Genomic DNA, 23,485 nt, shown 5'->3' with positions numbered 1-23,485 from the left:
AGTTTAAGTTTAAGTCTTGGCAAAATACATGGGCATGACCTGTGGTTTTAGCTTGGTTCACAGTTGTAGTTGTTCTTATGCCTTTTATTTAACTAGAAAATTAACAAATTTAGACCACTCCACCCAATTACTTTAATTCGCAAACCTAACAGAAATCATTGTTGCTTTCCAAGAGGGTCACCACGGCAACAATTATGGATCTCTGCAATGTGTACGTGGCTACTTGAACTACAGTTGAACGAATGCCACTGAGCTGGCAAAATATCGGCCACGCCAACATTAATTCAGCCTCAAAATGACAAAATCTACAACAAAAAACTTAATTGTGTTCACCATCATGCAGATTTATACTTGATCACCTGAAACAATGGTTTATACCCTCAACCATTTGTGATATTGAAAGCACTGAATTAAACCCTCGCAAAATGTCACAAATATGCAAACATGGTGATCAAATATGAAATCGAGGTCCCACTTACGGTATGATTGCTTTCACCTAGCTTTAAGAGCTGTGGTGCAGGCAACCAAAGGAATGAGTCTACCACCCCTCAAAAGTGGAGATAAATTCCAATGAATAGCAAACATTCAAAAAAACACAAACAGTTTCTGATTATTCTCGTATTTCTCTGGATTGCCAGTTGTTCTACGCACCAGCTCGCGGGGGAGGAAGGTTTCTTCTTGTCGGAGAACCAGCAGAGTAATGATGCCACCCATCTTACTATTCCTCAGCAGCGTCACCACTTCCTCTTGTATTTTCCCGGTTAGATCAACACCATTGACCTGAAATCACACCAATAAGTCGGCTTGAACATCTCCAACAACACGACAAAGATTTGGGAAGGATACAGAACAGAGTGAGGTTAACAACTTGATGGTTGAATCTATTCGTACAGTTGGGCTTTAAAATTTACGATTGTATTTGAAAAGGAACTCCTTCTGACACACAAGTGGGACTAAAATGAATCTAGGGCATGGGTTAAGGAGATTCTGATTCTCCTCTCCCTGCTTCAACACCCATTACATCAAGGCCTTTGCTGACCACAAATCACACAAGGGCCAGCTGGAAACTCCACAGTCTCAGACGGAGATCCCACCCTGCAGTATCTATGAATCACATTCCACATTGGCAGCATCTCAACCTCTCACCATCTATGAATTACGGTTCATCGCTGGTTACTTTGACTAGAAAATCATTAAAATATTGTATTTGTGTTCAGAGCACCTGCAGCTTTACTACAGCCAGTTTTATAAGGCCAAGTTACCAAAATGGGAAAATCAGGCAGAACTAGAGGTTTCTCAACTTGCAAAACATCTCATGAGATGAACGGAAATTCTACAGTCTTAATACTTTTATATTCTTTCAGCGAAAAAAAACCTGACACAGTCCTCAGAGGAATCATTTACAAGTCTAGCACATTTTTCACACTGCGGCTTGAAAACTGTTGATAATTAAAACAAGCTGTTGCAGTTAAAGTGTCCACTATTTTAAGTGCGAGTTTTATTTTACACCAGCCCCCACTTAGCATGAGTTTTAAAAAGATATTTTTCCCTTTGCTATCACATCATGTGCAATCCCTTGAAACAGCAATTATCAAAGTAGAAATCTGATTAGGGAAACTCCAGTCTCTTTTCAGTTGCATCACTTCATGATGATTTGAGCCATTATTTGATTTCCAGCCAAATCCCTAAAAACTGACAAGATAACAGAACACACCACCAGCAGTGCCAGCTGTGCGGAGTCCTACAGGAAAAAGAAACAGGTTCGGCAGCCCATAGCTCAACAAAGTGAATTTCTTTTCAAAACAAGGGTGGCATGGCGGCACAGTGCTGACTCACAGTGCCAGGGACCCAGTTCATTGTGGAATTTGTACGTTTTCCCCATGACTGCATGGATTTCCTCCGGGTGCCCTGGTTTCTGTCCACAATGTAAATGCATGGGGTTATGGGGATAGGGCCCGGGTGGGATTGTGGTCGGTGCAGACTCGATGGGCCGAATGGCCTCTTTCTGCACAGTAGGATTCTATAATGAGTCCAAAGATGTGCAGGTTAGGTGGATTGTCCATGCTAAATTGCCCCAAGACGTGTAGGTTAAGGGTATCAGTGGGGTAAATACGTGGAGTCATGGGGATAGGGCCTGGGTAAGATGCTCTGCCAGAGAGTCGGTGTAGACTCGAAGGGCTAATTAGCCTCCTCATGCACTGTGGGGATCTATAGGAGAACCTTACTCTAAAATTAGAAAGGAGCTTTCTTTTATTAAAAAAATACAAAAAGTACAACATGTAAAAAAAATTCTTCATGGAGTTCAACAGGACTTTAAATTTCATTTATTCTCTTCACTGTAGTTTCTGAAACTTCAATATTTGTAACTGCTCCAGGGTATGTGCACAATCGATCTTGAACCACCATCAATTGAAGCAAAAGCTGGATAAGAATCTCCTTCTGCTACAAACTGGTATTCCTGAGAATTTTGAGTTAATCTCTTCATGGGCAGGGTGGCTGTGTTTGAAGTTTGCTTTGTGGCTCAACCTTTTGATGTACGTATGTCTAATTCCTGAATTCTACCAAGCTGAGGTCAGAGTTGGTAGTCCTACAAGATAACCTCAGTTTACAATATTGTGATGCCATAACATGGATGAATGCGAGTGTGAAGAAATATTAAAAATTGAAGGACTGCAGTTGAAGAGAGTCTCCCTGCCCTCTCTCACCTGATCTATTGGTTCCTACTTTCATTATAAAAATTCAGGACAACGATCAAGGGGCAGCTTCCCAATGCAGGAGAAAGCTGAGACCACCATTTGGCATTCCATTTGGCATTCTGTGATCCTTTGTGTGAGTGGGAGTGGGAACAGTTACAAAAGCAGACTGGAAAGGAAAGGGATTGACATATAAACTAGATGACTAATTGGGCAAGTAGAGTTATGGTTTGCCTAACACTGGGCAAAATTAATGGAGAGGAAGGGGCAGTGACAGGAGAAAACAAAAAAAAAAGGAATGAAAACCAAATAGCAGAGGACAAGACCAAAAAATAAAAATGGCAAGGAGGAATTTGGGAAACAGTAAGAATAGGTCAGCTTACAGTATATTAGAAATACTGCATTATACATGAGGTAAGTTTAAAGCGAATGCTGCAGAGAAGAGCAAAATCACAAGGTGAATGCTTGAAAACAGTTCAATTGCTTCTGTGCTTTTTATTCTTGTTATGTCACCCATGTTTATTCAGTAGTTGTACACTGCTTAGTAGGCTACACAATATATAGAGATGGATTTAGATGAAATAGATTTAGGTGCAGAAAAGCAAGGAGAAGTTGTGATGGGCAAGAATAAAATACTCAAAATGAAAGAGCAACGGATTGGATGTCTGATTCCATGTATGCTTCTGATGAGTGGTTGATGATTTACTTTGTAGGCACAACACAATTTTACTGTGCTATTCAATAATAGGTAGTAGGTTTCAGGTCAGTAAATGCTTGGCAAAACATTCGATGCTGAGGGACATATATAAACGCGTGGGCACAGTTGTGTTGTGGTTATGTTAGAGGAATAGTAATCTATCGGCCGTTACCATTCGAGAAACTGAATTCAGTTTAAGAAAATCTAGAAGTACAAGCTGCATTTGGAAAAGAAATGTTCAAAAGGCTGTTGATTGCAGATTTAGGGAAGAAAGCCTGTAGTCATTCCCTGGTTGGGCCTATGTATGACTGAATCCCAAACAAATATAGTTGACTTTTAAATGTTGAGCAAGATACTGAGTTACATCAAACCATGATTGCAGTCAAGACTCACCATTACATTCTCAGGTAACTAATACTAGACTTGCTAGTAGTACCCACATCTAGAATAAATATTTAAAAAATACTCCCAGCAATCTACACTGATCTTGACTCAGGTAGGCAAGAGGTGCACTGACTAGCACCAAAAGTGAGGATTTAATTTAAAACATACGCTAAAAGCTAACTGGTTCTTTCTATTGGTAAACTAAAACTTTTTTTTTCAATTTTGCTTCCATCAGGTCTTTTTACTCTGTACCGATATGAGATTATAGTTCATTTCAAAGCTAAAGCCCTTTTACAAACAATGCAAATTAAGTTTAATGACAATGGAATGCAAGGACAATTATATTGGTTTTTTTTAAAAAAGGGACATCTGCCAGTACACATGTGCATCATAATGACAAGTTACAAGCATGTAAAACACTGCTAAATGGAAAGTTGGTGAAAGATAATGTGGCAAGCATCCCAGAGCAAACGGAACTGAATTCCATAATCCATTGTGGACATGCTACTCCAGTGCATTAGCTCCACCTGCAGAATGATGGGCTTGCTTGAGATGCTCTCCCAGTACACATTTATCTTCAAAGTATTAAACTGATAATCTGTGAATAGAACCACGACAAAGTAAACGAACGTTTCTCATCCACTCACCTCTAGAAGCCGGTCTCCTGCCTTTAGCCGGCCATCTTGGATAGCTGCACCTTTCGGGAGGATGTTTTTCACATAGATTGGTGCTGAGCCACCAACAGGAACATCACGTGACGTGATGCTGAACCCGAGGCCTTCGGGACCTGAGCGCAGAGAGATGGAAATATTAATTTCATGTTCCAGATGAAAGATAAGCAAACGACCAGTAGTAACAAAGATACGAGTACAGGACCCTGGAACAAAACCTTTCTCACATAAAAGAAATCCTGTGATTTCTCTGTACTGTGCAAAAGGCACGTATTTTGGCAGTACAACCTCTTTTATATGTTAAATGACAGGAAGGTGCGCAGTGTATTGTTAGCCTTAAAGTAGAATACTAAATGAAAATTTCAGAACAAATGCAAAGAAAGAATATTTGGAAGCAGTTGGATGTTGTAGACTTATACTATTGTCTGGGTTTGCTAAATGTCAAGTGGTTGACTTTTACTCTCAGACTTCATAACATTACCATGACATCCTGCTTACATTAAAACGTTATAACAGGTTGCCAGCAATCTTCTACACTCTACAAATGTCAACAAAGATGCAAAATATCAATAATCAATCATTATAATGCAGCTGGGTCAGGAAGTGGCACAATTGCTTTACACATCTATGACCACAGGTTCAAGTCCTGACAAAGGTTGAAATGCCAATCATTTGCTTTAAGTGCAATCACTTTATCCAGCAATCAGATGGATCACGAATGGAACCTGAACAAACATGATTGGAAGTCCTTGTTACCACAGCCACAACTGGCCAGATGTAACTTTTCGTGGTATACTGCTAGTTTCAAATAAAATTCAAAATTCTGTTTTTTTTAACGTGGATGAGATGAGAGGAGGGCAAGGGGGCTAAGCACCTGTAGTTTTATTTGTGAAAAAAGGGAAATCAAGTAGAACAATCTGGGACATTGCAATTATAAAGTATATGTAAGACTGATTGTGAAGTACTGACTGCATTTTTAAAATCTGTCGATTAAATAGTCATTTGGTAGGATGAAATTTAAGTATTGCTGAAAAAAAAACATTGTGCCAAAACTTTTTGTCTTGCACTCATCTGGTTTGGGCAGGTTAACAAAAACACCAATTCTAAAGGGAACAAAAACTTATACTACAAGAAAAGAGAATGCTGACTGGTTGGCAAGTGGAGGCATTGCCATGGAGAATGCACCAAGGAACAGTTAGCTGCCAAGCTTTTGTTTAAATTCAAACCAGGAAGGTCGACTCTGATTGGCCCAGGCATTGCCATGGGGAATGAACCAGGGAATGGCAATTCCCCCAAGCTTTTGTTTAGTTGAAAAAGGCACAATGCATGGACTTTCACCTTCTGTTTGCAAAGGCCGAAACCCCCTGTGTTAATACCTGTAGCAAGTAGCACACCTCAGTGAACCACACTGTGTGCTCAACTGATAATCTTAAATTAGTTGTCAGTGTAATTCTTAGCACAGTCAGGATTGTTTCACAAGTGCTGTCCAATAGTGCAATCCCATCTAATGTTGGATGCGCCATAATAGGTTTCATCCTGCACTCAAATTCACCTTTCCTCAACATGCTATTGAGAAATCTTTCAATAGGCACTCTGTAAGCTGCCTTCTGGTCAATATATGCTTTGGGAATCGTACAGTTCCGTGCAGTACAAAATCTTATTGACAACCTTGTAATTAGGGCCAGAGCCATTTACTCACCTACCAAGTGTGATGCTGAAATATCAAAACTGTCCTGTGGGATTAAAAACTGCCCTGCTCAGATCAGTGCTCATTGTGTATCGCGCAAACTCATGAACGGGCCTAAGGCTGCCACTTTCAGTCCTGAAAAGTACTCAGTCTACCTCTGATTACTCTGGAAGGGGTAGGGTGTCTCAAATGTTTGAGCAACAGGTGAAGCTAACCATTTCATGCTGCTACTATACAGTAGCAACATGAATGGTATTCTCCACCAACAGGATGCTGCTGTCAAGCTAATAAGACATTCAGTCTATCACACAAATGTGAAATGTCCTTTGTGCTTGTCCTTTGCAAACAGAAAGAGCATCCGCTCATAGGGCCTTTTTAAACCAACAAAAGTTTGGAGGACAGCCATTTTCTGGTTTATTTTCGTGGCAATGCCTTGACCAGAGTTGACCCACCTGGTCTGAATTTAAGCAAAAGTTTGGCAGTTAAGTGTTCCCTGGTGCATTCCCCCAGCAATACCTCTGCCAATCAGAGTCTACTTGCCAACCAACTAGAATTCTCTTCACATACAGTATAAATTGCTGCTTGCATTAGAATTAGCATTCTTGCGAATCTATCCTGATGAGTACAAAAGGGAAAGCTTTGACAGAATATCTTTTTCAGCAATAACCTGTAGATTGTATGAATGTTGAGATAGACAAGTAGTTAAATCTGAGGGAAGTGGTGAAGGTAAAATAAAGTTTAAAATTGTTGATTTTGTCCATTAGATACATAATGGATAGGGGAAGGGAAAGAGGGATAGTAAAAAGGGTCTGCCAACCATTTTGTGGCACCAGAAGTGGGAGGAGTACTAATAATATCAAATTGCCTAGAAGGAATTTAGTCAACGCTTTCCAACACTTTCATCCCGTTTTTAAGTATGTTACGCAGCTTACATTATAGACACAATTTTGAAAGCAGCAAATGCTTTGCACACCTCAAAAGATCTGCCAGTTAAAAAGTTCACAGGCTGACCTTTCTGTAAGACAAATGAACGTCAATTACCTTGCATCATGGCAGGTAAACAGCTCATGTTGACTGAAATGGATCAGTGACCTTATTCAATAATTAGAATAAATATACACGTTTCTGGAAAGATGATTGCTTGCATGAAATACCAATGAGAAACTCAAACACCATGAGTGAGCTTGGTGAGCTAACAGAAATTCAGAACAGAACCCAGCATGCATTAATCTACAAGAAAGTAAAGTCAATATTATAGTTTAACAAGCCTGTTCATAGTGGATATGTGGTACATTTGCATAGCATCCGAACACAAACTACTCTCCATTCAAGTAAATGCTCTGAAGTGTATAGCCAGTTGGTGTCATTTCAACCAGTTATTCTGTTAATACTGTAATTTGGATTTCAATTCAGACCCTGTAGATGCAACGAGCGTCCCTTCTCCATCTGGTGGCTTCAGAACTCCGAGGTGAAATTAACTTAAGACAGTGACAATCCAGCTTCTAGTATTTTAGTATGGATTTTCTATGATAGTTCAAGCAACCAACAAGTTGTCAACATAGGGACTGAAGATTATACATGTGTAGCGGATGATGCTGTTCTGAGGTGAGAGACAAGGGACATTGTTGGAGTAGAGCAGAACAGGGCAAAGAGATAGGTGCACATTTCTGCAAGCACTTGCATCACAGTTTTACATAACAACTTGTAATCCTATGTCACTTTGAATATGGGAAAACATTCTACGGTGATACTTTTTTTCTTTCAAAGGATGTGAAAATCACAGATAGGGCCAGCATTTATTGTCCATCTCATATTTTTTGCTAACAAAAATATTAAACATGGAATTAAGGAAGGTTCGGTGATGTGCAATTGCAGAAGCATTTCAAGTTCAATCATCTGAGGTGGATATACCACGAAACAGCCAAGGTATGTGGCAAGAAGTACAAAATATTTGTGTGTAATTGTGAATTTACATAAAGGCATTACTAAGATGACAATTAGAATACTGTCAGCAGTTTCAGACAAGAAGAAAGCAGTTCAAGCAATCAAGTGTGCTGCCCAGATTCACTAAAAGTGACCCGTTATGAAGAAATGCAAACAAACACATTAAAAAGATGTTTTATTTTCATGAAAATAGAGAAGGTTATGGGGTTACTTGATAGAGGCTGTTGAAAATTATCAAGAAAGGGTAGTTAGACTATTTTAGACTTATTAGACTAGGGGATTTTCACAGTAACTTCATGGCAGTGTTAATGTAAGCCACTTGTGAGACTAAAAATTAAATTTAAACATATTTCTTGTGGTTTATGGACACAGAACATGGAGGCATAGGTATAAAATTGAACGTAATAATTTTTTTAAGACAGAGGATTGAGAAGCAATGTAATGCATTACCAGAGTTAGTGACTAAATTAATCTGTACGGACCACCTGGCATCAACCTAGGCATGGGAAAAGACAACGAACGGCATGGGCGACATGGTGGCACAGTGGTTAGCACTGCTGCCTCACAGTGCCAGGAACCTGGGTTCGATTCCCGGCTTGGGTCACTGTCTGTGTGGAGTTTGCATGTTCTCTCCATGTCTGTGTGTGTTTCCTCCGAGTGCTCCGGTTTCCTCCCACAGTCTGAAAGACATGCTGGTTAGGTGGATTGGCTGTGCTAAATTCTCCCTCAGTGCACCCAAACAGGCGCTGGAGTGTGGCGACTCGGGGATTTTCACAGTAACTTCACTGCAGTGTTAATTTAAGCCTACTTGTCACAATAATAAATAAACTTTAAAACAAACAGCCCTGTCAACTCTGCAAAATCCTCCTTACTAACATCTGGGGTCTCTGGGTGGGGATTTCAACGTCCACCACAATGCCAACTGCGTGTGTCTGACAAAGAAAAACCAACAAGAGGCAGGCAGAATTCACATGGAAATGCCGAAGAATACGCCTCTGCACTCAGAATTTGACTTGGCCTGCTCAAATGTGCACATTCTTCTACACAGAGTTGCTGCCTTTCAGCTCTGCAGTTGTGCAGCAGTAAGGTGTTTAGCACTTGGGCCTAATAAATATAATGTTTGAATTCAGGAAGTATAACAACACCAACTTATAACTCTTTAACATAATAACACAAGACACTTCACAGGATCATCCTAAAGCAAACTGTGCCACATAGGTCAGGAGACCCAAAGCTGGGTTATATGAATTACCTTTTTAAAAAAAAGAGCGAGGCAGAGAAATTTAGGGAAGGAATTCCAGAACTTGGGGTTAAGGCAACTGAATACATGGTCAATGACGGAGGAGTGATTAAAACTGGGAATTCTCAAAAGGCCAGAATTAGATGAATGCGAATATCTCAAAGGACTGCAAGGCTGGAGGCAGAAAAAGATAATGACAAGGCATCTGCAGTAGTGTGTGCAGTTTTGGTCTCCGCATCGAAGAAAGGGTGTACTTGCACTGATGGCGGTAGAGCAAAGGTTCACTGCATTGCTCCTTGGGTTGAGGGGGTTGATCTATAGTGAGAGGCCGTATAAATTGAGTTTACAAGAACGAGAGGCAATCTGATTGTAATCTACAAAATTCTGAAGGGGCTTGATTGGGTGGACATAGATCGTTTCCACTGTGTTAAGAAACCAAAGGCAGTTTTAAGGGATTTATATTTGTATGGATAACACATCAGAAATAAGATATTGTTTTACATGGATTTAATTGAATATTTTTATGCCTGGAAAAAACCTATATTTGGGCGGCGCTATGGTACAGTGGTTAGCACTGCAGTCTCACAGTGCCAGGGACCCATGTTCGATTCCTGGCCCAGGTCACTATCTGTGTGGAGTCTGCACATTCTCCCTGTGTCTGTGTGAGTTTCCTCACGGAGCTCCAGTTTCTTTCCACAGTCCAAAAGACGTGCTGGTTAGGTGGATTGGCCACAGTAAATTCTCCATCAGTGTACCTGAACAGGACCCGGAGTGTGGTGACTTGGGGATTTCCACAGTAACTTCGCTGCAGTGTTAATGTAAGCCTATTTGTGACACTAAGAAATAAACTAAACTAAAAAAAAAACTATTGTTAGATTTCATACTGGGCAAGGTGTCTGTATGTATGGGGGTTGGTTTCATTTCCGGCTGGGATTCAATTGTGCATAGAGAGGTTTAAAGCATGCAGAATAAATAGTTGCAGGCTTTGCTTAGCAACTACAGACTCACTTTCCAGAGAGGGAGAGCTTCCCTTTGTCCTTAATTTTTAAATGAAAGCTGGAATATAGAATCATAGAATCCCTACAGTGCAGAAGGAGGCCATTCGGCCCATCAAGTCTGCAGTGACCACAATCCCACCCAGGCACTATTCCCGTAACCCCACATATTTACCCGACTAATCCCCGACACTAGCATCAATTTAGCGTGGCCTATCAACCTAACCCACACATCTTTGGGCTGTGGGAGGAAACTGGAGTACCTGGATGAAACCCACATAGACACGGACCGCACAGTGACCCGAGGCCAGAATTTAACCCAGGTCCCTGGCGCTGTGAGGCAGCAGTGCTAACCACTGTGCCACCATGCCGCCCCTTTAAAAATAGGTCACAGAGGAATGAACGCCAGGGAACTCTGACAGAAAGAAGATTTCTGACAACTGGAGTTAAGAGAACAAAGACCAAAGTATTGTTCAGAAGAAAGCAAAGAAGATTAAACACATGGCTGAGTGAGGGACAATTGCAATTAACTACATTTTAAAATGAGACAGCAGACATTCAGAGGTAGCTAAAACTTTGACGTAATTTTAATAAAAATCTGGGAATTGGAAGTTAAAGCAATTGTGACCGTTTGAACAGCAGTCAAGACAAACAAATCCTGAGAAGGGTTGATGCAAACCCCTGGAGTGGATTTATGATCAAAAAGTGAAGTGGAAGCTTTGTATAAGTAAACCCTGGACTGGATTTCAGAATTCAACCTGTGAAGTGAAAGCATTATTATGGCAGAAACTTTTAAAGCCTGTTTCTGGGAGTGTAGTTTGGAAACTTTCATATGGCAATCATCTGGGGGGCGATTCTGAGGAGAGATCCACAGACATGAACTTGGAGGTTCAGAGGAGTGTGTGTATTAGCTTAACTTAGCTTAACTTCTGTAGTAGGGAAAATGCTTGAATCTATCATCAAGGAAGAAATAGCAAGACATCTGGGTATAAATTGTCCCATTGGTAAGACGCAGCATGGGTTCATGAAGGGCAGGTCATGTTTGACTAATTTGGTGGAATTCTTTGAGAACATTACATGTGCAGTGGACAATGGGGAACCTGTGGATGTGGTGTATCTGGATTTCCAGAAGGCATTTGACAAGGTGCCGCACCAAAGACTGCTACACAAGATAAAGGTGCACAGTGTTATGGGTAATGTATTAGCATGAATAGAGGATTGGTTAACTAACAGAAAGCATAGAGTGGGGGTAAATGGGTGTTTTTGTGATTGGCGATCAGTGACTAGTGGTGTGCCTCAGGGATCAGTGTTGGGACCGCAATTGTTTACGATTTACATAGATGATTTAGAGTTGGGGACCAAGTGTAGTGTGTCAAAATTCGCAGATGACACTAAGATGGGTGGAAGAGCAAAGTGTGCAGAGGACGAGGGTCTGGCAGATGGAGTACAATGTTGGTAAATGTGAGGTCATCCATTTTGGTAGGAATAACAGCAAAATGGACTATGGTAAAAAATTGCAGTATGCTGCGGTGCAGAGGGACCTGGGTGTCCTTGTGCAAGAATCACAAGGAGTTGGTTTGCAGGTGCAGCAGGTATTTAAGGCGGCAAATGGAATTTTGTCCTTCATTGCGAGAGGGATGGAGTTTAAAAACAACGAGATTACGTTGCAGCTGTATAAGGTGCTGTTGAGGCCACTCCTGGAGTACTGTGTACAGTTTTGGTCTCCTTACTTGAAAAAGGATATACTGGCACTGGAGGGGGTACAGAGGAGATTCACTAGGTTGATTCCGGAGTTGAGGGGGTTGGCTTATGAGGAGAGACTGAGTAGACTGGGACCATACTCATTGGAATTCAGAAGAATGAGGGGAGATCTTATAGAAACATATAAGATTATGAAAGGAATAGATAAGATAGAAGCAGGGAAGTTGTTTCCACTGGCGGGTGGAACTACAACTAGGGGGCATAGCCTCAAACTAAGGGGAAGCAGATTTAGGACTGAGTTGAGGAGGAACTTCTTCACTCAAAGGGTTGTGAATCTGTGGAATTCCCTGCCCAGTGAAGCAGTTGAGGCTACCTCATTGAATGTTTTTAAGGCAAGGATAGATAAATTTTTGAACAGTAAAGGAATTAAGGGTTATGGTGAGCGGGCGGGTAAGTGGAGCTGAGTCCACAAAAAGATCAGCCATGATCTTATTGAATGGCGGAGTAGGCTCGAGGGGCCAGATGACCTACTCCTGCTCCTTGTTCTTATGTTCTTATTTGACCATGGTCATCCTGTGTACTTTAAAAAAAGGACTTCATTTGTTAATGAGACCATTGTAGCTTCAAACATATTTTGCCATCAGTGTTAATCCAAAATCCTGTGTGCGTTTGTTAAGACAAGAAGAGAGTAAATGAGAATGAATCCAATTTTTTCATGTTTGGTATTTTTTTTCTGGTTTTGAAAACTAATTAGTAGTCCTGTGACTCTTCCTCCACATCTGTAAAAAAAAATTAAAAAGTTATGATCTTTTGAACCAGGATTCCATCCTGGCATCTTCCCGCCCAGTTATAACATCAACTGGGATTGTAACAAAAGTTTAGGGAATCCAAAACACAGGAACACAGGGTAAGGGGCTGATCATTTAGGACTGAGATGAGGAGAAATTATTTCATTCAAATGGTTGTGCCCACGTAGTTCAGCAAGTTCAAGGGTAATAGGCGAATAGGTGAGAGCTAAGACACAGGCAGAAAAGTTTATAGAGGGCAGAATGAGGGACACTAATCCAGGTGTGTGTTGAAATCATTGAGGTAACAGAGATATGTGAGAGTTTCAGCAGCTGAGTCGAGACAGGAGCAATGTTGGGAGATCCAAGTTGGTGGTGATTAATTCATGGTCAGAAGCTCATGCTGGGGCTCGTATGACACCAATATTGTATTCATGATGTGGAGATGCCGGCGTTGGACTGGGGTAAACACAGTAAGAAGTTTAACAACACCAGGTTAAAGTCCAACAGGTTTATTTGGTAGCAAAAGCCACACAAGCTTTCGGAGCCCCAAGCCCCTTCTTCAGGTGAAGAAGGGGCTTGGGGCTCCGAAAGCTTGTGTGGCTTTTGCTACCAAATAAACCTGTTGGACTTTAACCTGGTGCTGTTAAACTTCTTACCAATATTCTAAACAGACTAGTTTAGTCTCTTTCTGTTGCCAGGGAGAGGAATAGAGTTGGCAGCTAGGTAATGGAGTTTGGAGGATAAAAGTCAGATTTGTATTACTTATCAGTAAATACATGTAAAATTAACTTCTATCTGGTTGTATTTCACCACCTTCTCCAATTACTCAGTCACACTGCCCATGTTTGTTTGCTGATCTCAGCATTTGTCTTGCTACTTTTGATTTTTTTTGTTATTATTCTTTCCTTTTCCAGTGTCGCCTGAATCGTCAAGTTTGTTTTTTAAAAAAAAAACAGTCCTGCATCCTCTCTTCAGGTACCACTATGTAAACTGAGGATCAGTGAACCAAACAGACAACCCAATTTGATTCTTCTAACATTTACAGGACAGAAACAGGCTGCTGATCTTTACCCATGTCCATGTTCCACACACAATTTCTCCTTCCCAACCTACTTCATCTAACCGTATCAAATATTACCTTCTATTCCTTTCTCCCTCACGTACTTACCTTAGCATTCCCTGAAAGCTATTCTATGTTTTTCACCTCACCAACTCTACGTGATATCAAGTTCTGTAATAGTTATCTGGGTGAAGGCGTTCAGGATTTTTATTCCCGTCAAACAAAAGAGGAGAGAGTATTGTTTTGTGAAGTTGTTATATGTTTATAAATATCAAATTAAAATGTTCAAACTCTCCATATTCTGACACTAACAGCATTTTATGCTCCTGATATGGACAAACCGGGCTGGATTTAGCAACACAAGTAAGCTACTTAGCTTCTGCCAGCCTATCATTGCTGGGCTGACCTCCGACCTAACTCCAAGTCTCTTGATACCACTGAATAAGAGAAAGCTATCAATCTCAGGTTTAAAATTTACAATTGATCCAGAATTACTTGCCATTTGTGAAGCAGAATTCCAAATTTCTACCACCCTTTGGGTGTAGAAATGTTTCTTGGTTTCACTTTTTAAAAAAAAATAATAATTTATGGGATGTGAGAATTGCTGGCTAGGCCATCACTTATTGTCCATCCCAAGTTGCGCTCGAGACAGTGGTGGTGAGCTGCCTTTTTGAACCGCGGTAGTCCCTGAGATGTAGGTACACCCATTGTGCTGTTAGGGAGGGAATACAAGGATTTTAACCCAGTGACAGTGAAGGAACGGCAATATATTTCCAAGTCAGACTAGTGAGTGACTTGGACAGGACCCTCCAGCAGTGGCGTTCCCCGGTATTTGCCGTTCTTCTCCTTCTAGATGGCAGCGGTTGTGGGTTTGGGATGTGCTTCCTAAGGAGCCTTGGTGAGTTCCTGCAGTGCATCTTCTGAGGGGTCTGGCTCTAAAATTCAGTGTGCGCACCCCCTCCAGCCCCACACCATTCCGACCAGCAGGAAGGTGGAGGCTGGAAACGGAATGAAATTAGCAAAAGCAAACACTTAATTAAAAAATTAGGCTTGTGCTTTTTTTTAGTGCTCATTACAGCAAGTGATGGCGGTGCTGAGAAATGAAACTTTTTAACCACATTTCACTGGCTAACCTCAAACATTCCCACACGTCATGTACAAAACAGTTCTTCTTTGAGGGAAAAAGAAACAAGGTGATGAGCCAACCCATAGTGCAGACACCACAAATGTTCAAAATAATATGAGGGCAGACAAAGTAAATCAGAAAATAGCAATCCATTGACATCAAGCTTAGTTTTAAAAGCTTAAAGATTTCAGGAAGAAAGTGGGGGTAAGGATTTCCTCAGATCGGACTCTCCAGGGAACAATATTTTAATGAAAGATGATGTCCAATGTGTATTAATTTCCAGCACTGCGTGATTTAGTCAGGAAAAAGAGCACAAAAAGAGACCAGGTTTCTTGAGGCAGCTTTAGATTTGAGGAAATGTAGATATTGTATTTGTTAGAGGAGATACAGTTGCCTAAGAAACAACGATCACTCAGTTCAAAATAAAGTAATCTCACACTGTGAAGCACTGAGACATTCTGATATAAGGCACTGTATAAAAGCATTGCTATTTATAAGATTGCTTATAATGAAGAAGGTCCAAAGGTGGAAGCATTACAGTGCTCGTTGGTGGCGAGATTTGTGAAAGAAATGAAGTTGTGTCTTTGGATAATTGAAAGAAGCTTTTCACTGCCAAAGTTATAGAGATCACGATGTAACAATCCGGCTCTTGCATGCAAGAGTATTTCAGGCTGTGTACACTGACGTAATGCAACCAAAAGGAAAATGATCAATGCAGAGTGGAATAATCAAAGAAAAAATGCAGAGTTGTATAATGAGTGCAGATCAGTCATATCTAAAAGGGAACATAGTGGGGAAGAATGCAGCACTTTGGGAACCTAAGTTAATGTTACAGGAGTCATATACTTTCAACAGGACAAACGGAATAATTAAAAGATGCACATTTCCCTCCTCTACTTTGAAAGTATCCATGGCAACTACAAATGGGGCGGCACGGTAGCACAGTGGTTAGCACAGCTCCAGGGACCTGGGTTCAATTCCCGGCTTGGGTCACTGTCTGTGTGGAGTTTGCACATTCTCCTCGTGTCTGCGTGGGTTTCCTCCGGGTGCTCCGGTTTCCTCCCACAGTCCAAAGATGTGTGGGTTAGGTTGATTGGCCATGCTAAAATTGCCCAATAGTGTCCTGAGATGCGTAGGTTAGAGGGATTGGCGGGTAAATATGTAGGGATATGGGGGTAGGGCCTGGGTGTGATTGTGGTTGGTGCAGACTCGATGGGCCAAATGGCCTCTTTCTGCACTGTAGGGTTTCTATTCTATGATTCTAAATGATGCAGTGAACTGTTCAGGACCAGAGGCACCATAGTCATAAATGAATCACCATGCAAAAACCAAAGTAAAGATAATGAATTAGGCGAAATCTAGACTTAATAGATAATTTGAGAGTTGACATCACCTTCCATAATTCACAGCTCAACCCTCTCCTTAATGTAGGACCATGTTAGCTCCAGGTCTCCCCAAAGTTTCAAATATAAATTATCTTATCTATAGATCCCTTCTGGAGTTACCCTTTCTTACATCTGTAACTTCCTGCGAAGTCTCAGTCATGATCAAAATGAATGGCGGAGCAGGCTCGAAGGGCCAAATGGTCTACTCCTGCTTCTAGTTTTTATGTTCCTATGTCTCCGTTTTTCTGACTCCAGCTTCTTTTTACATCAGCCTCTCTTTACATCAGTTTCCTTCACACCACCACAATCATTAGCCATGTCTTCATTAGCTTGATCCCCACACTCGATCTCTCTCCCAAAACACTTCCACTTCAACTCCCTCTGTTCCATTCTGTAATGCTCAACTGCTTGACTAGACTTTTGGTAGCCTATATAACATCCTCTACTTTGCCTCAGCAAATAGCACTTTGTGGAACTCCACAGCATATCTTCTCCAGTCCCAACTACAGTCAATTACCACAATAACAGCAAAGCATTGCAGTGGTCTTGAAAGGTGCCTTCCTTCCCATTTACATGTTGGTCCTTAGCAACATAATCTACAGGAACAGGGTCAGCTTTCATAACTCTACCTCTCCACCGTCACCCTCAACTACATAATCACCTTTGTGTTGATAGCCCTCTAATCTACCACGTTGCTAACGTACCCAAATATTATCCAGCTAAACACAAGATGGAAAATTCCATCACCGAGATAAACAGCATCCTGGTGAAAATATTGGAGTGGCAACCCAAAATCATAAATTCAAAACCCACCAAACTGCAGAAGTGAATTCAATAAAGCTGGTACTTTCTGGGCTGCAAGTAAAAACTCAACTGGTTCATGAATATCTCTCAGGGATGGAAATTTGCCATGTGAACCCAGTGACCAAAGTCCCAATGACTGAGTTTCAAACCCAACCATACTAGCACTCTCAACTTTCATTGAGTTCCTTCAAGGTCATCAATTAAGGTTTTCCAGTATTCCTCAGCATCAGTCTACTTAGTGAAGCACCCTTAAAATATTGCACCAGATTAAAGGTGCCATATTGTATGGCTTTGTGGTGTGATTTATGGCTGGAGTCCACTGTATCAGGACTAGATATAAACTGTCCATCACAGCACATAGTAGTAGTATATTGGAAATAGCTTGAGAATATAATGATTACTTAATTTAGTGTTTCTGTGGTATGAAATGTTGATTATTGCATATAAGAAATTAAAATACCCCTGTCCAACGGTTTTAAAATTGTAAAGGAAGAAAAATTGCTGAAAAGTCATGTCTTTCTTGAATCCATTTGGATTGATTCTTGCCAACTTTATTGAGTTTAGAATGTGACTCTTTTCAGTTGCACACAATTCCTTAAAACATTCCAATAAATTCCATGAAGCAGAATGTCTACAATAGTTTGGTGATCAGGACTACGAAAGCACAGCACATATCGCTTTCTTACCTTTTTTCAACTGGATGCTGAGTTTCTTTCCTACTTTTTTGGTGCTGAATCCAGTGACGGGTGTAGAACTCAATCTTTGGGGAGTTAGATTCTGCCCTGTCGGAGGTTTGGACACCGAGTTCTGATTGTGAGGTAGATGAGAATAGGAAGCAGTCTGATCGGCCTCAGTGCCAGTTCTTGATAACCTCTGTGGCGTTTCATCAAAGCTTGCATTTACAGCACTCTTTCGATCACTGGGCTGGGTATCTGTGTTGATTCGATTGGAGTAATAGGTATTTTTTTCGGCAAACGACACTTGTTCGTATTGTTCTTTATTTGCTGCAGGGACCACGTGGAACCAAATAATGTGTGAACGCATGGCTTGGCGAAACATATGTTGCGCTCTAGATTTAGGAAGGATGGGAAATTAACGAATTAAGGCTGCCAGTCTTAACAGAAATTATTAACATAATTACCATCATTAATTACATTGCGTGGAAGGGTTTTTTGATGCAAATGCAGCAACTGCATAAATATTAACTGGATAGAAAGGTATTAATTACATCAGCAAATAACACTTATTATTGATGTAGGCCACAAGATTAACAGCTATGCACCTGTTAATGTGAATGCATGAAGCAAAACTGCAAAATGAATTACATTTCAACAAGCAGCTATATTGCAAAGGAAGAACAGCCGAATCGTATACTTTTCGCAAAATGTATAAAGGTGTGGCATATCTTACTGCAGGGTTTATACTTCAATGTGCACCATGTAGACAAGATACGTACTGTTCAAATCGTGTATTTCTCAAATCACCACCATTTATTTTGACGATACAATCATTCTCATTAAACAGCTTCTCTCGCTCAGCTTTGCCACCTTTCTCCAGACGTTTCACCAGTAACCCCAGGGTCCTACAAGAAAATGATCACAGCTCTTCATTTCGCACTTCAAAATACAGTGCATAAAACATAATAGAATGCAAAATACTCTCCTTCACCTATTACTGCAATGCGAATACATTTACATTGCACTTGCTGTTCAAAAATCTCATTAGGTTTAAAAGGAGTTAGCACACTCCAGTGTTACTCGAATCTTCTCAATGTAAGATAACATTACTAATCTCCTATCAAGTATTATCACACAAAGACCCACATTTGTTTTTACATATTTTAAGATTTTGTTTCACCAAAGTGGTAATATTACAATTTATGTGCAAGCCACACCTGATGTTGACCATAACAACGTATTCCAACTCATTTTTTTGTGATCTACAAGCTTCAGATAATCATCACATAGAAATATAGAAAATAGAAGCAGGAGTAGGCCCTTCGAGATTGCTCTGCCATTCATTTTGATGATCACCATCGAAATCCAATCTCCTGATTCCACCTTCCCACATATCCTTTTAGCTCCAAGATCTTTATCTAATTCCTTTTTAAAATCACACAATGTTTTGGTGTCAACTACTTTCTGTGGTGGTGAATTCCATAGATTGACCATTCTCTGGATGAGGAAATTTCTCCTCACCTCAGTCCTAAAAAGCTTGCCCTTTATCCTCAAACAATGACCCCCTAGTTCTGGATTCCCCCACCATTGGGAACAATTCTATGACTTTTGTGAAAACAGAATGTGAATTCCAGGCTTCATCCCAGGTTGTCAAAAAATATAACCATTTCTTATTGTACAAAACTAAACCTAAAAACATAGGACAATGGAATTTCCATTTTTCCCACCTACGTGAGAAATACTTTCATAACCCCTCAAAAATGAAGGATAGAAATGGCAAGATTCGGGAACCATGGATGACAAGGTAAATTGTAAGCTTAGTCAAAAGGAAAAAGGAAACGTATGATAGGTCTAGTCATCTAAGAACTGGTGAAGCACTTGAGGGGTACAGCGAAAGTAGAAAGGAACTTAAATGTGGAATTAGAACGGCTAAAAGGGGCCATGAAATGTCTTTAGCATACAGGGTCAAGGAGAATCCAAAGGCTTTTTATGCATATATTAAGAGCAAGAGAGTAGCAAGAGAAAGAATAGACCCACTCAATAACAATGGAGGGAAGTTATGCATGGAGCCACAGGAAGTGGGTGAGATCCTTAATGAGTACTTTGTACTGGTATTTACCAAGGAGAAAGACATGATGGATGTTAAGGTCAGGGATAGGTGTGCGAACGCTCGAGAGAATGTCAATATATTGAAGGAGGAAGTGTTGAGTATCCTAAACTGCATTAAGGTGGACCAGTCCCCGGGCCAAATGGGATCTATTGCAAGCTACTGCGGGAGGCAAGGGAAGAAATAGCTGGGACTGTAACAGATATCTTCACATCCTTTTTGACCACAAACAAGGTTCCAGAGGACGAGAGAATACCAATATTGTTTCCCTTGTTTAAGAAAGGAAGCAGGGATAATCCAGGAAATTACAGGCCAGTGAGCCTGGCGTCAGTGGTGGGGAAGCTTTTGGAGAAGATACTGACGGACAGGATATATGCAAATTTGGAGGAAAATGAACTAGTTAATGACAAGCAGCTTGATTTTGTACGGGAAAAATCATGTCTCACCAATTTGAGCTTTTTGAAGAGGTGGCAAAGTTAATTGATGAGGGAATGGCTGTGGATGTAGTTTATATGGACTTTAGAAGGCGTTTGACAAGGTTCCACATGGCAGACTGGTCCAAAAAATAAAATCACACGGGATTCAGGGTGGGCTGGCTGGATGGATACAAAACTGGCTTGGTTATTGAAGACAGCAGCAGTGGAAGGGTGTTTTTCAGAATGGAGATCTGTAGCTAGTGGTGTTCTACAGGGATCAGTGCTGGGTCCTCTGTTGTTTGTAGTATATATAAATGATCTGGAGGAAAATGTGGATGGTCTGATTAGCAAGTTTGCAGATGACATGAAGATTGGTGGAGTTGCTGATAGTGCTGGATATTGTCAGAGGATACAACAGGACATAGATAGATTGGAGACATGGGCACAAACACGGCAGATGGAGTTTAATCCAGACAAAAGTGAAGTGATGCATTTTGGATAATCAAATTTAGGTGTGAATTATGCTGTAAATGGCAGAACCTTTAGGAACATTAGCATACGGATCTGGGCGTGCAGGTCCATCGTTCCCTAAAAGAGGCAACACAAGTGCACGAGGCAATTAAGAAGGCCATGCTTGCCTTCATCAGCCAGGGCACTGAGTACAAGAGTTAGGAAATCATGTTGCAGCTATATAAAACCTTGGTTCGGCTGCATTTGGAGTATTGCGTGCAGTTCTGGTCACCACACTACCAGAAGGACGTGAAAGCTTTGGAGAGAGTGCAAAGAAGGTTCACCAGGATGTAGCCTGGTCTCGAGGGTGTTGACTATGAGGAGAGATTGAATAAACTAGGATTGTTTTCACTGGAAAGATGGAGGCTGAGGGGAGACCTGATAGAAGTCTACAAAATTATGAGAGGCAAAGAGAGGGTGGATAGTCAGAGGCTTTTTCTCAGGGTGGAAGTGTCAAGTACAAGGGGGCAGGTTCAAGGTGAGAGGGGGAAAGTTTAAGGGAGATGTGTGGGGGAAGTTTTTCACGCAGTGTGTGATGGGGGCCTGGAATGTGCTGCCAGCGAAGGTGGTGGAAGCAGGCACGTTAGCAACATTTAAGAGGCATCTGGGTGGGTACATGAATAGTGAGGGAATAGAGGGATAAAGGCTGAATCAGGGCAGAAGGTTTTTTTAGTTTAGTTAGGGCATCATGATCAGCCCAGGCTTGGAGGGCTGAAGGGCCTGGTCCTGTGCTGTACTTTTCTTTGTTTCTTGTAATGCAATTTCCACGGGCAATTACAGATAGACAATAAATGCTAGCCCTGCCAATGAAATCCACATCCCACGAACAATTCTTTAAAAAAATGCATCTCTGAAATCGCACTCTAGGACTTGAGCGCGCACAAATCTCAGATTATACCTGATTGCAGTATATTGAGGGCAGCGCTGTCTCGTTGGAGTTGCTTTCTTTAGTTTAATTAATATCTCTTCCTAATGCCCTATCTGCTCGTTCAGGTGGCCACAGAAGATTCTACAGCACTGTTTGAAGGTCAGGACTTCTCAGCGTTCAAACAGCACTCCTTCCTCAACCACCATCAAAAACAAATCAACTAGATATGCATTTAATTTGCTGTATGACTGCACTTCAAGAGTAATTTACTGGTTGCGAAGCACTTGGGAGATATCCTGAAGATGTGATAAGACAACGTAGAAATGAACTCCTTTCTCTTGCAATAAACATTTTGCCAGTATAACTTCTTACTAGCTGAGTTTAGACATCTGTGCTGTGCTCATTTAAAATATCCCCACCTCACCAATTGAGAGAGAAACAAACAAAAGTATAAAGTGAAGGTCTTTTTGAGTTAAAGTGGCAATTTTACACAAAGATTTCTGCCTCCAGGATCTATTCACAAACTCCACCCATCTCTGGCAGAAAATGACAGGATGATAAATACTTGTGAATGTGAGACGAGTTCACGGAGCAGTAATAATGTCAGTATAACTTTGCTCTTGAATATTTATTTCAGCCACCCTATTAAGTATAATTGTAGGGAGACTACTGATCATGTTTCACCAAGATATGGACCCTCAACGCAGATAATCGTTGCCTGTCTTGTGAAATTATGCTAAACTGATATAAAAGAACAGTTACTGTCACAACATAATTAGTCTAAACACCACCCAAGTTACTTTTAACAATTCACAGAAATTATCTGTACTGAGGGGACTTAGCACCAGGAAATAGAAGTACTTTTTATGAAGCATCTCATGGTTTAAGCTACTTGACCGTTAAAATGTAAGAAAGATGTAAATTAGCTACTTTCAAAGTAAAATATTTCCAGTTCCTCTTCATGAATGAAGATGGCATTGTGTCGAACTGAGATAGAAACAATACTTGAGACGCTCATCACACCTGGACAAAATACAGAACTTGGCCGTGTCACTACCAGTTTAATTCGCGTTCACATCTTATGGTCATCAATTCAAAGTATGGAGATTCAGCTGAAAAGTGGGTAAAATTGCTCCAGTCGCTAACACATCGGTCCAGAGTTTGCAACAGTAATTAACGGTGAAGTTGTAGCTCGAGGTTTACTACTGGATAAAATCTGGCCTTTGCACATAAACAAAATTTCAGACAGCTATCAGAGATAACCTCTCTGGCCTTGAAAAATAATTTTTACAAATGTAGAGTCTCATTGTCACAGAGGAAAATTAAAATGTTGCAGAACTTTAATCAAATTAAGAGATTGTTTTCAAACAGTTTGTTTTCTGTTATTTAAGTTTCTCCCCCAGCACCATGAGCTTTATTTTGTTGTCTGAATGACTTGTATTCCCCGATTTTACTTCCCATTCGCACTCTTTGGGACTTTTTCAATCTAATCAGCTGATGGCCCTTCCATGCTGCCTTTACACTTCCTGGATGTCACAGATCTCCTGCAGAAGGCGGCAAATTCAAACGAACATCAGAAAAGAGGAAGTTTGCTCTGGAGTCTGCAACAGTAGTGAGTGTTGTTTCTTCACTTCAAAAGAAGAGCTTAGTCACAAGTGTTGGCTATGATGACTAACAGCAGTACATTAGCACATCTGCTAAGAGCATGTGCATAAATTTAATTACTGGTCAG

The 23,485-nt window shown here is 40.8% G+C and overlaps 1 protein-coding gene across 4 annotated transcripts in view; it reads right to left on the bottom strand.

Annotated features, from left to right (window-relative positions):
- The window catches only part of pard3aa (par-3 family cell polarity regulator alpha, a), an 847,887-nt gene that overhangs the window by 321,013 nt on the left and 503,389 nt on the right, over positions 1–23,485 (bottom strand). For all 4 annotated transcript variants that reach the window (XM_078233098.1, XM_078233104.1, XM_078233102.1 and 1 more), the window contains exons 8-11: positions 18,632–18,757; positions 17,862–18,244; positions 4,422–4,561; positions 652–780 (exon numbers count right to left, since the gene is read on the bottom strand). In XM_078233098.1, coding sequence (XP_078089224.1) covers positions 652–780; positions 4,422–4,561; positions 17,862–18,244; positions 18,632–18,757 — 778 coding nt within the window. The remainder of the gene's footprint in view (positions 1–651; positions 781–4,421; positions 4,562–17,861; positions 18,245–18,631; positions 18,758–23,485) is intronic.

Source organism: Mustelus asterias, chromosome 2 (genome assembly GCF_964213995.1).
Source record: "Mustelus asterias chromosome 2, sMusAst1.hap1.1, whole genome shotgun sequence".
NCBI lineage: Eukaryota > Metazoa > Chordata > Chondrichthyes > Carcharhiniformes > Triakidae > Mustelus > Mustelus asterias.
Note: the sequence above shows the minus strand (reverse complement) of the source record. Positions and strands in the feature narration are given on the sequence as shown.